This window comes from Trachemys scripta, chromosome 13 (assembly GCF_013100865.1).
Source record: "Trachemys scripta elegans isolate TJP31775 chromosome 13, CAS_Tse_1.0, whole genome shotgun sequence".
NCBI classification, from domain to species: Eukaryota; Metazoa; Chordata; order Testudines; family Emydidae; genus Trachemys; species Trachemys scripta.
This window is the reverse complement of record NC_048310.1, coordinates 5,796,134-5,810,099: the sequence shown is the minus strand read 5'-3', so window position 1 is coordinate 5,810,099 and position 13,966 is coordinate 5,796,134. Positions and strand designations below refer to the sequence as shown.

The window sequence follows — 13,966 nt, the reverse complement described above, 5'->3', positions numbered from 1 at the left end:
ATGGAAGCATCAGTCAGCACCCTGCTTTGGGGACTGGAAGCAGTTCACAGCTCTCCAGTGTGGCTGGCTGGCTGTAGACTCCAGCAGGCAATATGACACCAATCACTCTTAGGAGTTGGTTTTCTGTTTTTGTTTTTTTTAAATCATATGGGCTAGAAAATCATTTAAAAAAATTAACGCATAAGTTCTGTAGGAACCAAAGAGTAAGCCCTGGTGTGCGCACACACACACACGCTCACACTCTTATACGGTGAGCATGAGAGAGTGTATTTGCCAAGCCTTGGTCCCAGCTAGTTTGACTGTGGAGGAAATGAAAACATAAGAGGGGCAAATGAAACTGGTTGGTTGTTAGGCGCAGATTTGCCCTGGAATTAAACTTAATTCCTTTTCCACATTTTCACTATGAGAGGGACCATGCACCCAATTCTGCAGGTAGTTGCAGAACAGTAACTCCCTATATACAGTGAAAGCTAACATCAGTCATTCGGTAACCTGGTTTTATTTGATTCTCACCTTAGCATATCTGCGATGTTCCTTAAGTGGCATGTGACCAGGATTCATCACCAAATTTTGGTCCACTGGTTGGATCGTTAGCTTCCCTGGCCTGGGACTGGTACTGATGGGGAGCACAACATGAACACTGATCCATGCCCCCCTATGTGATTCTGAAAAACTTTCATATGTAACCAGTACATGTTGTCCCTAATATTATTAACAGGTTAACTACAATGCAGGTATTGCAGATTCTTAAATATCTAAATAGACAAAGCCTGGATGGATAATTTCAGCCTGGGTTTTAACATTGTGTAAAACCTATCTTCTTAAATCTACAAGTATTCAGGTGGTTATTTTACAGTATTGCAGTAGTACTCAGCAGAGACCCCATCAAGATCAGTGCCCCATTTTGCTAGCCACTTGTACTCTCCTTAAACATCGTCAGTTTAACATTTTACTTGTGTGCAGCAGAGTTGAACAGAATTTATAAAACTAGTATGAATTGAGTCCTGAAAAAGTGATCATCCAGTTCATTCAGGAACAGTTCTGTGTAACCAGATTGATATAGGAAATAACATTTTCTCCTTAGCAAGCTTTGTATGTTGAGCCATTAAATTTAAGTTGGAAAATGTCAGCAATTTTTAAGCCCTTAATCATTGCAAGAGCCAAGTAACATAGCGCAGTAAATCCTAACTATTGAATTTTTAGATCATCATGTTGATAGCGTGATTGTTTTGTGACATTCAAAGATGGCTAAATAGTTCATGATTTTTTTTCCTCTTTTTAAAAAATTATAGGGAGGTGGACGTCAAAGAAAATGTTAACTATGGGTAAGTCATTTTTTTCTGATTTCAATGCTGTACCAACATTTTCTGTGAGCAAATGACAATGTTCCCTTAATTTTCTTCTGTTTCGCTTTTTCAAATTTCTTAGGCTACAGACAATTGTCACAAGGTTGGCTGCAGCTGATCAATTGTTTGTATATATTTTCATTTTTGGATGCTGCCACTTGTTGGTAGCAGATTATAAAATTTGAAGTTATGTCCTTAATTTTATAAATACACCTAGAAGGCAAAACAGTGGTGTATGTGTCTATAAATACAAATTTACATAAATACCTTACAGGGAAGGGAGTGGAGAACATTGGGGTGGGGCTGGGTTGAAAAGTCAATTTCTCCCTTGATGTAGTTTAAAATACCTTTCTGTTTTTGTTCCTGAAAACCATGAGTCACTGAACCTGTTCTCTGCTAGCGGTGCAAGAATCTAGAACTGAATTCAGTACCTGGTACCTGTAATTTGGAGCTGTATTATAAGTTTGGGGGGGGGGAGGGATAGCTCAGTGGTTTGAGCATTGGCCTGCTAAACCCGGGGTTGTGAGCTCAATCCTTGAGGGGGCCACTTAGGGATCGGGGACAAAATCAGTACTTGGTCCTGCTAGTGAAGGCAGGGGGCTGGACTCGATGACCTTTCAGGGTCCCTTCCAGTTCTATGAGATAGGTATCTCGCTCGCTCTCTATATATATTGTGACAAAGTTCCTCCTCTATCTTGGTGGGTCCTGCACTTATTGGCAGATTTTCTTGTCTCAGAGATTCACCATGTGGATTGGGAAACAGCCCAGAGACCTTCCTCTCTGGGAGAACCCACAGTCCAGGTCAATTGGGAGGTTTGGGGGGAACCCGGGCCCACCCTCTACTCCGGGTTCCAACCCAGGGCCCTGTGGACTGCAGCTGTCTATAGTGCCTCCTGTAACAGCTACAACTCCCTGGGCTACTTCCTCATGGCCTCCTCCAAACACCTTCCTTATTCTCACCACAGGACCTTCCTCCTGGTGTCTGATAACGCTTGTGCTCCTCAGTCCTCCAGCAGCACACCTTCTCACTCTCAGCTCCTTGCACCTCTTGCTCCCAGCTCCTCACTCTCGCACCACAAACTGAAGTGAGCTCCTTTTAAAACCCAGGTGCCCTGATTAGCCTGTCTTAATTGATTCTAGCAGCTTCTTCTTAATTGGCACTAGGTGTCCTAATTAGCCTGCCTGCCTTAACTGGTTCTAGCAGGTTCCTGATTCCTCTAGTGCAGCCCCTGCTCTGGTCACTCAGGGAACAGAAAACTACTCATCCAGTGACCAGTATATTCGCCCTCTACCAGACTCCTGTACCCCACTGATCTGGGTCTGTCACAAAATATATATGTCATCAGCATCTTTAAAGTGGAAATCTTAAGCTATGTAGAAGTGTTGAAATAAATATATATAATAACTTGGCTCCCAGGATAGCACTCAGATCTCACTCTGCCCTAGCTTTTTGGCCACTTATATTCTACCGAGGCGTGTCAATGGTGATGGTGGTGTTACCCTTCCTATCTTTCAGTACGGGCTACTGAACTGAGTATGGGATTGGAAGACAGAGCTCTTGATTTCTAATCTTGGCTTTGCCACTGACCCCTGTGGCCTTGGAAGTTACTTGAACCCTTCCGCCGGGGGGGAATTCGGCACTAAAAAATTTAATTCGATGCATAATATTTTAAAATTCTGCATATCTTATTTGCCAAAATAACACAATATAATCACGTCAGTTTCAATTATTTTTGTAATTTATTGCAAAATATCTGTCAGCATGTACGTCTGTAACAGCAAAAAAGATTCAAGAAATATTTTTTGACAAATAGATTCCTTGCTAGGCATATTATAACAGAACTTTTAGTAGTAATTCATTTAAAGTACAATACAGAACTGCATTTCCTGCACCCCCCAGAAGCAGTGCAAAGGCTGGGGGAGAGTCGGGGTAACGGAGAAGTTGAGGGAGAGGGAAGTAATTGCTGTGCCGGAGTCTGGGAGTGAACCTGGAGGGTTGTTGGGTGTGGCTGGGAAAAGTATGGAAACGGGTTTTTTTCCGCAGGGGGGAGGAGGAGGAATTGTTAGGGAATTGGGGAGCCTCCCCCATGCTGACCCCTAGCCTCTCCCATTCAGTCAGGCACATCTGCCACATCCCCATGCACTCCCACTCAGCCACTCCTCTCCCCTCTTTTACTCTGTGACCGTGCACCCTCACTCCTGTTCAGTCCCTGTCACCCCACTAGCTCCTGTGCCCCTACCCCAATCTGTCTCCCCCACACCCTTCTGAACTCCAGTCTATATGACCCCCAGCAGCCCCATGTGCCCTGTGCTGTCCGTCTCTCCCCCCGCAATATCCCTTGCCTCCTCATCTAGCCTCGCGGACAGGGTACAGTGAGGAAAGCAGCCTCTCTTCCTCTCTCTCCATGGCTGGCTGCTCTGGCCCTGAGTCAGCTGCCCTCTTCTGGTGCAACAGCAATCCCTGGCATGTGAAAGGTGTAATTGCAGCACCTCCCCGGCAGAATGTGTTTTCTGAAAAGAAAAAAGAATTTGCTGGGGAACATGAATTCTGCGTGTACACAGTGGCGCAGAATTCCCCCCCAGAGTAAAATAAACTCTGTACCCATTTTCTCATCTCTAAAATGAGTACAATACTTGCTACCTGCCATCTGATTTGCAAGGATTACTTATTATTGGGTACATGTCATAAAGATACCAGATAGTATTAGTAAAGCTGTTCTAACAGAGGAAGCTTTGCATACTAGAGGACTGGTGGCTTTTAGACTCTTCGCCCCATAAGAAAAGTGTCTGCATGTGGCATATTTTTCTCTCACTAGAAAGCTCTGCCAACATGCTTGTTCCTGGTACATTCACAAATGTCATATACACATCACCTCTGCGGACGCAGCAGTAGGAGACTCCAGGGTCTCTCCTATTTTCCATGTCCATGGGTAACCTCCCTTGGTGGGAGTTGCACGTGTACTGGGGAGAAAATATGCTAAACTCTAAATGGGTGGAGGGGGGGGGGGAATCGTGCTCTGTTACACCAACATAAATATATACGAAGTAGCCTCTGTAGAAATCAAATGAAGTTACTCTAGATTCACCCCAGTTGAACTGAGAGCAGAATTTGACCTGTAGAGTTATGTATGTTTATGAGAAAATGCTTTTCTAAGTTTTGTTTTATTGTAATATTTAGAGGCTTTCTGAACCTCTCCCCAGATACATATAAGTGAACCATTTTATACAGTAATAAATCTCTGAATATTTTCCCCTGTCAATATGCTTAGCATTTTCATTTATAAATGCAACCATTTTCCTAATGTGCAAATGATATTTACCTGTTTAATCTTCTCCCCTTTCTCAATATAGGCTTGATTCCTATACAGATCCCTATTACGATTATGAAATAGAACGGTTCTGGCGTGGTGGGCAATATGAAAACTTTAGGGTGCAATACACAGACCCAGACCCATATCGTAACTACCGAGTAAGTAAGGTAACATGCACCCTCTCCTAAGCTTTGCACTCTCTCTTCCTCCAGGTACTTCACATAGGTTTGTTTTCGATTACCATATAGGACGTATGTTGGCATTAGATTTTTTTTCCTCTTTTGGCAGACTGTGTAGACAAGTCTTTTCCTTAATCTCTAAAACGATTCAATCATTCATTATTTATTTAAGTTCTGGTAATGTGCAGAGCACGGAACAAGACAAATATACTGGCCCTGGCCTACTGAGTTCACACTCTGTCTTTTAGATAAGGCAGAACTTAGTGGCACAACCCAGCTGAAGGAGTTAGTTTGGTATCCTTCGTCACTTACATCTGGGGTGGAGAAGGCATTTGACAGATGGGGGTAGTGTTTGGGGGCCTTGCAAAGAAGTGAGTCTAAAGGAGGGATTTGAATGAAGACCAGCCTGCATGAGCATTGTCCGCTGGGACAGAAAGAGACGGATGGATATGGGCGTGTGTATTATGTACACAAGTAGACTCTCACCAGGATGAATGGGTATTTAAGAAACGTAATACCCATTGCTATAATTGGGCGTTGCTTACAGTGGTCACTTTGCATTGAGATGAGGGAGGCAGCAGCTTTGACTGGTCTGCCGCTAGAATCCAGGGGGAATCTCCTTGTTACATTGTTGCACCCGACTTGCTGGTAGAATGAAAGGTCAGAGTGTTTTCATTGAAAACATTCTTATTTCCGTTCCGTATTCCAAAGGCTATATTGGCACCTGTTGCCAGGTCACAGACTGCGGTGCCTTGGGACACGTTGGTAGTGAGAACTAATTTTGCCCGACGCTAAGATTTTCAGCTGTATCTGTTATACAAAATAACAGCAATAGCTGTTTTTTCCCCTGTAAACTCAAATAACACTTTTCTAATCTGAACATCACGGAAGTCTTAAAGTGGCCAGTCCTCAGTGCAATTTTTGGTGCTATATCATCCGATTTTTTTTTTATATTCTGCTCATTTGCAAAATTTAGGAATTGCTGATGGGTCAAAGTAGCAATGTGAGGCAGTGTGATCTTCTACCTAAGATAGGTGAACAGCCACATACACATTACTTTCTTCTCAAGGGAAGCCTTCTAGATAATGGACCATGTTCATCATTGATGGCTCTGTTGCCTTTAGTGAAGTTAGATGAACCTGATGCTGTGTTTTAGGTCTTTATACAGGTCCTAAGTAATTCTGAAACTTTACGGCAAACAAACTCCAATTGTCCCCCTGATGCCCTGCTGTAACTTTGGCGAGCTAGTATAATTGTTTCCAATTTGAGACTTTAAAACCTCACACTTTCGTTAGTGAGGAGATGTAACCATGGAAGTGATGTAAAAGTGTCTTTTTTTGTTTGTTTTGTTTATACAAGGAAAGAGAGAGAGAACGGGAAAGGGAAAGAGAGAACCGACAGCGGGAGCGGGAACGGGAACGAGAGAGAGAACGGGAGCGGGAGCGACGACAGAGAGAGAGAGAACGAGAGAGGGAACGGGAGCGTGACAAGGAACGCCAGCGAAGGAAAGAAGAGTGGGAGAGAGAGAGGGAGCGAGTGAAAAGAGATGAAAAGGACAGACAACACAGAGACCGGGACAGAGAGCGAGACCGGGACAGAGAGAGGGAACGTGAAAAGGAAAAAGAAAAACCAAAACCTAGGTCACCGCAGCCGCCAAGGTACGTGCTCCTTTATTGATGCTTGGTTTTGTTTGGTACTGTTTTAACTGTGGATTAACCAGAGATGCACCAAACAGGGAGAGGGGATGTATGCTCTTTGGATCTCTATTGTCTGCTGCCCTAAGTGGGAAAAGCAGTGTTCCAAGGGATGTGCACTAACCATAGGGAATATGCTTTGCCAGCCAGTAAATGGAGCTAAAGCAACATCAGATTAGAGCTTCAAGGGCATTCACCATTGCAGGCTGTACATAGAGAAGAGAACTTCTGGGTGGAAATGTTCAAGGTGTCTTTGGTACGTACCTGGGAGGAGTCTAGACTGTATAGAGCTGTGGAGTCCAGAGCCACGGTAACTGAGTTTAATGTGCCTCTCAGAAGTCTAGCTGGCTGAGCACAGGACATGGAAGCATTGACATCGGCTCCTTCTGTGGCCTTGGCAAATGACTCTTGGCAAGAATCCAGGATGGATTGGGCATTTTTAAAAATAACAAAAATATCCAGCATTCTAGAAGGGGATTGGAAGGCATGTAAAGCCTCAATTTTCAGGGATTAAGCCAATCGCTGTTATGAATTAGGATAAGATTTCCCGGCGGGGAGGAGGGCTGTTTACTCAGATCTGCCAGTTGCAGGGTTTCTTGCACCTTCCTCTGAAACCTCTAGTGCTAGCCACAGTCAGAGACAGAGTACTAGATCCTGCATGGGAATTCCTATGTTCCTGTTTCCCAATCCATCAACTACATTACTGCCTACACTAACTCACAAGTAGGTTTGGATTAACTATAAAGCACTATGTAAATATTAGAGCTGATCGGGGGGGAAAATGGAATTTTCATCCCTTGGGAAATTCTGATATTGCAACACCTGTTTTCATCCTATGTCAGGGAAAAAATAAAATATCAAAACCGTTTGCAAAATTAAAAGTTCAATAAAACTTCAATTCAGAAATGTTGAAATATTTGGGAAATGGGTGGGAGATGTAGTCAAGGAGCAAGGCTCATGGGGGAAATGGATGCCTGAGGGACCCAGAGCTGCATCTCTTGCGATGCACTGCGGTCTCTCCCATCTTTCCGGGTGACTGAGCCACAATGGTGCCTCAGTCCTAGAGACTGCAGTGCATCATGGGAGAGTTAGTCCATCTGAGGAGCTGGGCCTCTAGGGGTGAATAGAGACCATGAGTGACCCAGAACTACATCTCCCATGTAGTACTGCTGTGATTCAAGTAGGTGCAGACATTAATGTCGACCCAACCCAAAATGAAACACTTTTTTAGGTTTTCCTGATAGAAAATTTTGATGTATTTTTAAATGAAATCCCATTTTCCAACAGGAAAACACTATATTAAGAATCTTTCTACTATCCCTAATAAATACTAAGTGTTCAAATGTCTTATCAATATGGTTATATTAATATAAAAAACTGCAGTTAAAACACAGGTGTTAGAAGTATTGAATATAAATATGCAGTTTAATTACCTCAGTGGCCACTTGTTCATCTTAGGCTGCTTGTTCACATTCGCGCTAGGTCCGTGCTGGCAAAGATCTTATCATCTATAATTGTTTGACTCATGATGCAAGTTGATTACCTCTCTTCTAAAATGCCAGTGTTGGTCTTGTTTGTCATGACTGATCTAATGACTGCCCACGGGCACAGACGTGAGACTACAGGCTGAATGGCGCCATGGAGACTAAACTACCTTCTGTGGCGCTAGAGGTAGTTCTGCCCCAAATCGGGAGGAGGACAGCATGTAGAAACTTTCACCACTGCTGCCCAAGGACTTGCTGGGGATAACTATGGCACTCTTCACCAACCTTAAATTCAATTAACCGCCTCGTCCTCAAAACCGTTCATGGATCTGAATAGTGGACACGATCACCATAGCAGGAAGCTTAGGCTCATGGTCTTGTGGTACTCTTCGTGATCTTTACACACCTTATGGATGTGATTTTTCCCAGTGAACAACCTCTCGTGGTTCACAGTGATCTGTGAACTACATATTGACTCTCTAAACCAGATTTCTTCCAGATAGGTCTGTATCTGATAACTAAAGAAATACAGCAGGGGAAGCTGTGGGTATTCCTGGCCTTATTTTCATCTGGTACAAAGCACACAGATCCAAAGGGTTCCAATACTCTGATTGCTTTTGGCTCAATATCTGCTATTTCTAGGAACTGTTGATTGACAAATCTACTTGTTCAGACCCACTCCTGTCTCAGCCAGTAATTACAAGAAATACATAGATAAAGGTCAAGCAAAGCTTCTACCAGAAGTTATGGGGAAAACCAAACAGGAACTTGTGTTGGCTTCATTTGTAGGTTGGTTTAAAACCAAAACCAAATCACCTCCCCAAATGCTAGAAATGAAGTGATGGTTGTGCTGTTTACATGGTTGCACATAGTCTAGATGTAAAATTTAAGGCTTTAAAAGCTGACTAAACCCTAAATGAAGGGTGATCACTTCTTTTACAAGGTGACGTATTTGGAGTGAAGCAATAGGACTATTTAACAGTAAGCTGGTGGCTGAGAATCTCTCTCTCTTGTTTCCAATGCTCCAATTGAAGACTCCTGCATGTTAGAAGTACTCTTACGTAAGCAGTCAAATCCCCAGTTTCTGCTGTTCGGACTCTACTCTTGAGCCACTAGCTCTGTTACGTTTACGAGGGTTTGGATTTATTGGCAGTAGAAAGAGAGAGGCAGGAAACCAAATAAAATAAAGGAAGCTGCAGTTTAAATCCCAGGGATTGTTTAAACAGGAGATTACTGCTCGGCAAGCCAGTGTGTGACTACAGCACACTAGCTTGCGGTGCAGTAACATCCCATGTGGACATTGCTACAGTGTAGTGCTGTTTGCAACACACATTTAAAGTGTGGTTCTAATCTAAAACGTGAGCATATTTATATAAATGTGCTCAATTTACACATTTTTGCCAGCCCTTTAAACTCTACCTGGCGTCTCGTGATACTGCCCCAATAAGAATTCACCAACTCCCTACCTCCATTACATACAAATAACTCAGCGCTATTTGTAGAACTGATTTCTAATTTTACCCTTCTATGAATAAACCATTTACAAAGTTTAATATGTAACATCTTAGCAATTGCTTCATCTTTAACCTGAATGCCTCTCCCTCATAGGGGAAGTTATTCTGTGCTCTTAGTTTATTTATAGACTCTTGTGCTTTCCCTAATGTGTTAAATCACAACCTGTGGGCAATTCCAGCCTCTTTCCTAGTTCTTGGCTGCTGATATTCAGTGCCTCCCTCTGTCACGTGGCTTTTTGATGTTGAAGACTATTGGAGTTCCAGGCTTGTATGAAATTCCTCATGCAGGCAATCATCAGGTAGCACTCTGGCAGGCGCTGCAGCAGTGAAGCCGGACATTGCATAATAAACAGATTCCCATATCCAGCTGGAACATGAATAATTCTCCTTGGCTCATTAGTGACTAAAGAGCTCTGAAAGCCCAGTTCCACAGAGACCATGCCAGAAAGCATGATGTAACTATTGAAATAGTAAGGATCTTTGCCATAGATGTACCAAGGACAACTATAATTACTAGTAAATGGCATTCAGTGCGTTAACACAGGAGTTTCCCTAAAGGAAGCTAATAGAACAGAAACTATGACCAGCAGAATGTAAGATGGAAATTGAGAGGGATGGAAGAGGATTTGAAGATCAAACAGCCAGAAATGTAAAAACAAATATGACACTTCAAGTATATTGGAGTCTGGTGCAGTTCCCCCCTGGCAGTAAAGGGAGTAGTTGAGAATGGAGATGCTGCTGAGAATCGTTACATCAGTCTTCACCACCAGGGATAGTTATAACCCTTTTTCTAAACTGGAGAGTAAAAGCAAATATTGAATGATGTCCTCTTAGAGTCCAAGGCACCAGAAGGGGCCATTGTGATCATCCAGTCTGATCTCCTGTACAGCACAGGTCAGAGAACTGCCCCAAAATAATTCCTAGAGCAGAGCAATTAGATATTTTTCTAAAATTGATTTAAAAGTTGCCACTGATGGAGAATCTGCCATGACCATTGGTAAATTGTTCCAGTGGTTAATAATTCCCACCATTAAAATATTTACACCTTATTTCCAGTCTGAATTTGTCTAGCTTCAACTTCCAGCCATTGGATCATGTTATACCTTTCTCTGCTAGATGAAATAACCCATTATTAAAATATTTGTTCCCCATGTAGGTACTTGTAGATTGTAATCAAGACACCCCTTAAGCTTTTCTTTGTTTAGCTAAATAGATAGACTTAAGGAGCTTAATCACTATAAGGCAGGTTTTCTAATGCTTTAATCATTCTCATGGCTCTTCTCTGAAACCTCTTCAATTTATCAACATCCTTCTTGAATTGTGGACCCCAGAACTGGACACAGGATTCCAGCAGCAGTCACACCGGTGCCAAATACAGAGGCAAAATAACCTCTCTGCTCCTCCTCAAGATTCCCCTTTTTATGCATCCAAAGATTGCCGTAGCTCTTTTGGCCACAGTGTGTCACTCTGGGACTTGTATTCAGCTGATTATCCACCACAACTCCCAAATCTTTATCAGAGTCACTGCTTCTCAGGATGGAGTCCCCCATCCTGTAAGCATGGCCTGCATTCTCTGTTCCCAGATGTAGACATTTACGTTTAACTGTATTAAAACATATACTGTTTGAGCCAATCTTACCAAGCAATCCAGATCATGCTGTACCAGTGACCTGTCCTCTTCATTGTTTACCAGTCCTCCAGTTTGTGTTATCTGCAAACTAGAGCAGTGGTGATTTTGTTTTCTTCCAGCTCGTTAATATAAATGTTAAATAGCGTAGGGCCAAGAACCAATCCCTGAGGGACCCCAGTAGAAATGCCTGTTCATGGAGTAGTGATTCTCCATTTACAATTACATTTTGAGACCAATCAGTTAGCCAACTTTTAATCCATGTAATGTGTGTCATGTTCATTTTGTCTTTCTATTTTTTTAATTAAAATGTCATCCACTACCAAGTCAAATGGCTTACGGAAGTATCATCTCTGTTACCTTTATCAACCAAACTTGCAATCTCATAAAAAAAATCAAGTTAGTTTGACAAAATACATTTTCCATAATCCATGTTGACTGGCATTAATTATATTACCCTTCTTTAATTCTTTATTAATCAAGTCCCATATCAGCTGCTCCATTATCTTTCCCGGGATCAACATCAGGCTGACAGGCCTATAATTATACAGGCTTATCCCATTCACTCTTCTAAATGATTAGCTTTCTTCCAGTCTTCTGGAACGTCTCCCGATTCCAGACTTACTGAAAATCAACATCAACAGTCCAGCAAGCTCCCGAGCCAGCTCTTTTAAAACTCTTGGATGCAAGTTATCTGGACCTGCTGATTTTAAAATGTTTAACTTTTGTAGCTGCTGTTTAACATCCTACTGAGATACTAGTGGACTGGAAAGAGTGTCGTCATATATGACATGACTGTATCATCTGTTTTTTCCAAATACAGAACAGAAATATTTATTGAACACTTCTGCCTTTTCTGCATGATGATAATTCTGCCATTTCCATCTAGTAATGACCCAATACCATTGTCAGGATTCTTTTAGTACCTAGCATCTTTAAAAACTCCTTATTGTCCTTAATTCTTCTGGCCATAGATTTCTCCTGGTGTCCTTTTGCTTCTCATATCAATTTTCTCAATACTGCAGGGCCAAAAATTAAGTCCTCCACCCAGCTTCCCACACCACCCCCTCCAAAAAAAATCCGAGTTTTTTCAGTATCAATTATCATCCCCCAAAAATACATTTATGGAAATCTTGAGCTAGTTTGCGATCCGAGATGAAAATACCTTGTATCGTGAAGGTTACTCTCTCTGGTGGGTGCATTAGAGAATAGTATAACTTTCCGAGTTTAGAACCAACCAGTGCAGTTGCATCTGGTCACCCACAGTGTGCAAACCGGAAAGTGTTAGAATAGGGCTGATCCCAGAAGGGAGTGGTTCAAAATAAGACAATGCAAACTGAGCGTGATTCAGGACTGAGACATATGCCGTTGCAACCTGTCAGAGCTGGCATTCAGCCAGAAGGGTTCATAATTTTCAGTGCTCCTCGATCAGTGTCATCTTTCCTAATAGGTCTTGGTTAACCAACTGTACTGCTGTTTGATTTTCAATTGCTTTTGTGGCCTTTCTGGGTAGATACTGTGTATTATAACAGCTGGCATTATCTCAGAAATGCAGCACAATATTTTATTGTAGTCCGTAACAGGATTTCATCCTAATATACAAAATTGTATGACGGGCTGCTGTTTGCATCTAACATTCCTTTTTGTTTTGTGAGTAATCTTAGCTGCCGTGTTAAAGTACTGCTAGATTAAAAACTTCTAACCACTCCATTTTAAAAATCTCACATTTTTGACAAATGTAGAATATTAATGATAATTTATAAAATGTTTTCTTGTTACTATTTGTTTTCTCTGACACTTTATATTTTAGCCTAGGCAGGGAAGACCGGCTAGTCAGTGTCAGTTTTATTAAGTCTGTCTCATGGTCAAGTTCATGCACTAGCACACTGCTGCAATGTTGCTGCAGAGAAATGGTTTTTTAGAATTAATGAAACTTTTTAAAAGATTTCAGTGAAAACGCTTCCATTGACTGTAGCTTTTGTTAACGTTTAGCATCCCTGTAAAGCCTTCCTACTTGTGCAGGCTTGTCCACCACTTTCACAATAAAAACAAAAGATTTTTGTGAACATAAGCTGGGATCAGCAAGTAGCTTGTGTGACTTGAATGTGGACCTAAGGGAGTACATTCTTCTCGTAGTAGCTGTTCAAAGCTGGAATTACTAGAAAAAATGTGTGCCGCTCTGATAAAATTACTGTAAAGAATGAGGCAGAGTGACTAGACACTTTCACTTGTACCCCCACAACAGAGAAGGCTGTAGCTCTAACGTGTCAAATACCCAGCCCGCATGACAGGTCCCGTTTCCTAGATATATTTATGCCAGTCTCGGTGAGAGATTCAGATTCTACAGAATGAAAGCATCAGCTTTATTGAATTTTAAAGTTTGTCCTTTGTGGGTTTGAAGAAAAGCTTCCAAACGTGATGGACGTAGTTCTGTCTTGGCCTGAAATGCTCCAAGAAATGCAAGCTGTCCCCATCCGTTTCAGTGGCACATTAACATTTATAATTGATGGCACTGCAAGGACCAGACTTTCACACTTGCACCCGAACTGGGTAATTGCACATGCAGATCACCAAATTTGAAGTCATTAATCTCCCATAGCACACTAAGAGACTTAAAAGTCTGGTAATAAACATATATACAGAGCTTAATTTTATATATTTTTTTTATATTAAGTTACTAAACCTTAATGGCTGTTCAAACAAACACTTCCAAACAGTCCTTGGTTTTTATTTCCTGCTGTAAAATTTCATTGTACATTGCTGGAGAATGAGTGCTGATGTCAATGCCACTTTAAAAGTTTACTTTCCTGC

General features: G+C 41.9%; 1 protein-coding gene across 4 annotated transcripts in view; it reads left to right on the top strand.

Moving 5' to 3' along the window:
- The window catches only part of ZC3H18 (zinc finger CCCH-type containing 18), a 62,500-nt gene that overhangs the window by 24,923 nt on the left and 23,611 nt on the right, over window positions 1-13,966 (top strand). For all 4 annotated transcript variants that reach the window (XM_034788456.1, XM_034788459.1, XM_034788458.1 and 1 more), the window contains 3 exons: window positions 1,293-1,325; window positions 4,698-4,815; window positions 6,196-6,494. In XM_034788456.1, the coding sequence (XP_034644347.1) occupies window positions 1,293-1,325; window positions 4,698-4,815; window positions 6,196-6,494 (450 nt within the window). The remainder of the gene's footprint in view (window positions 1-1,292; window positions 1,326-4,697; window positions 4,816-6,195; window positions 6,495-13,966) is intronic.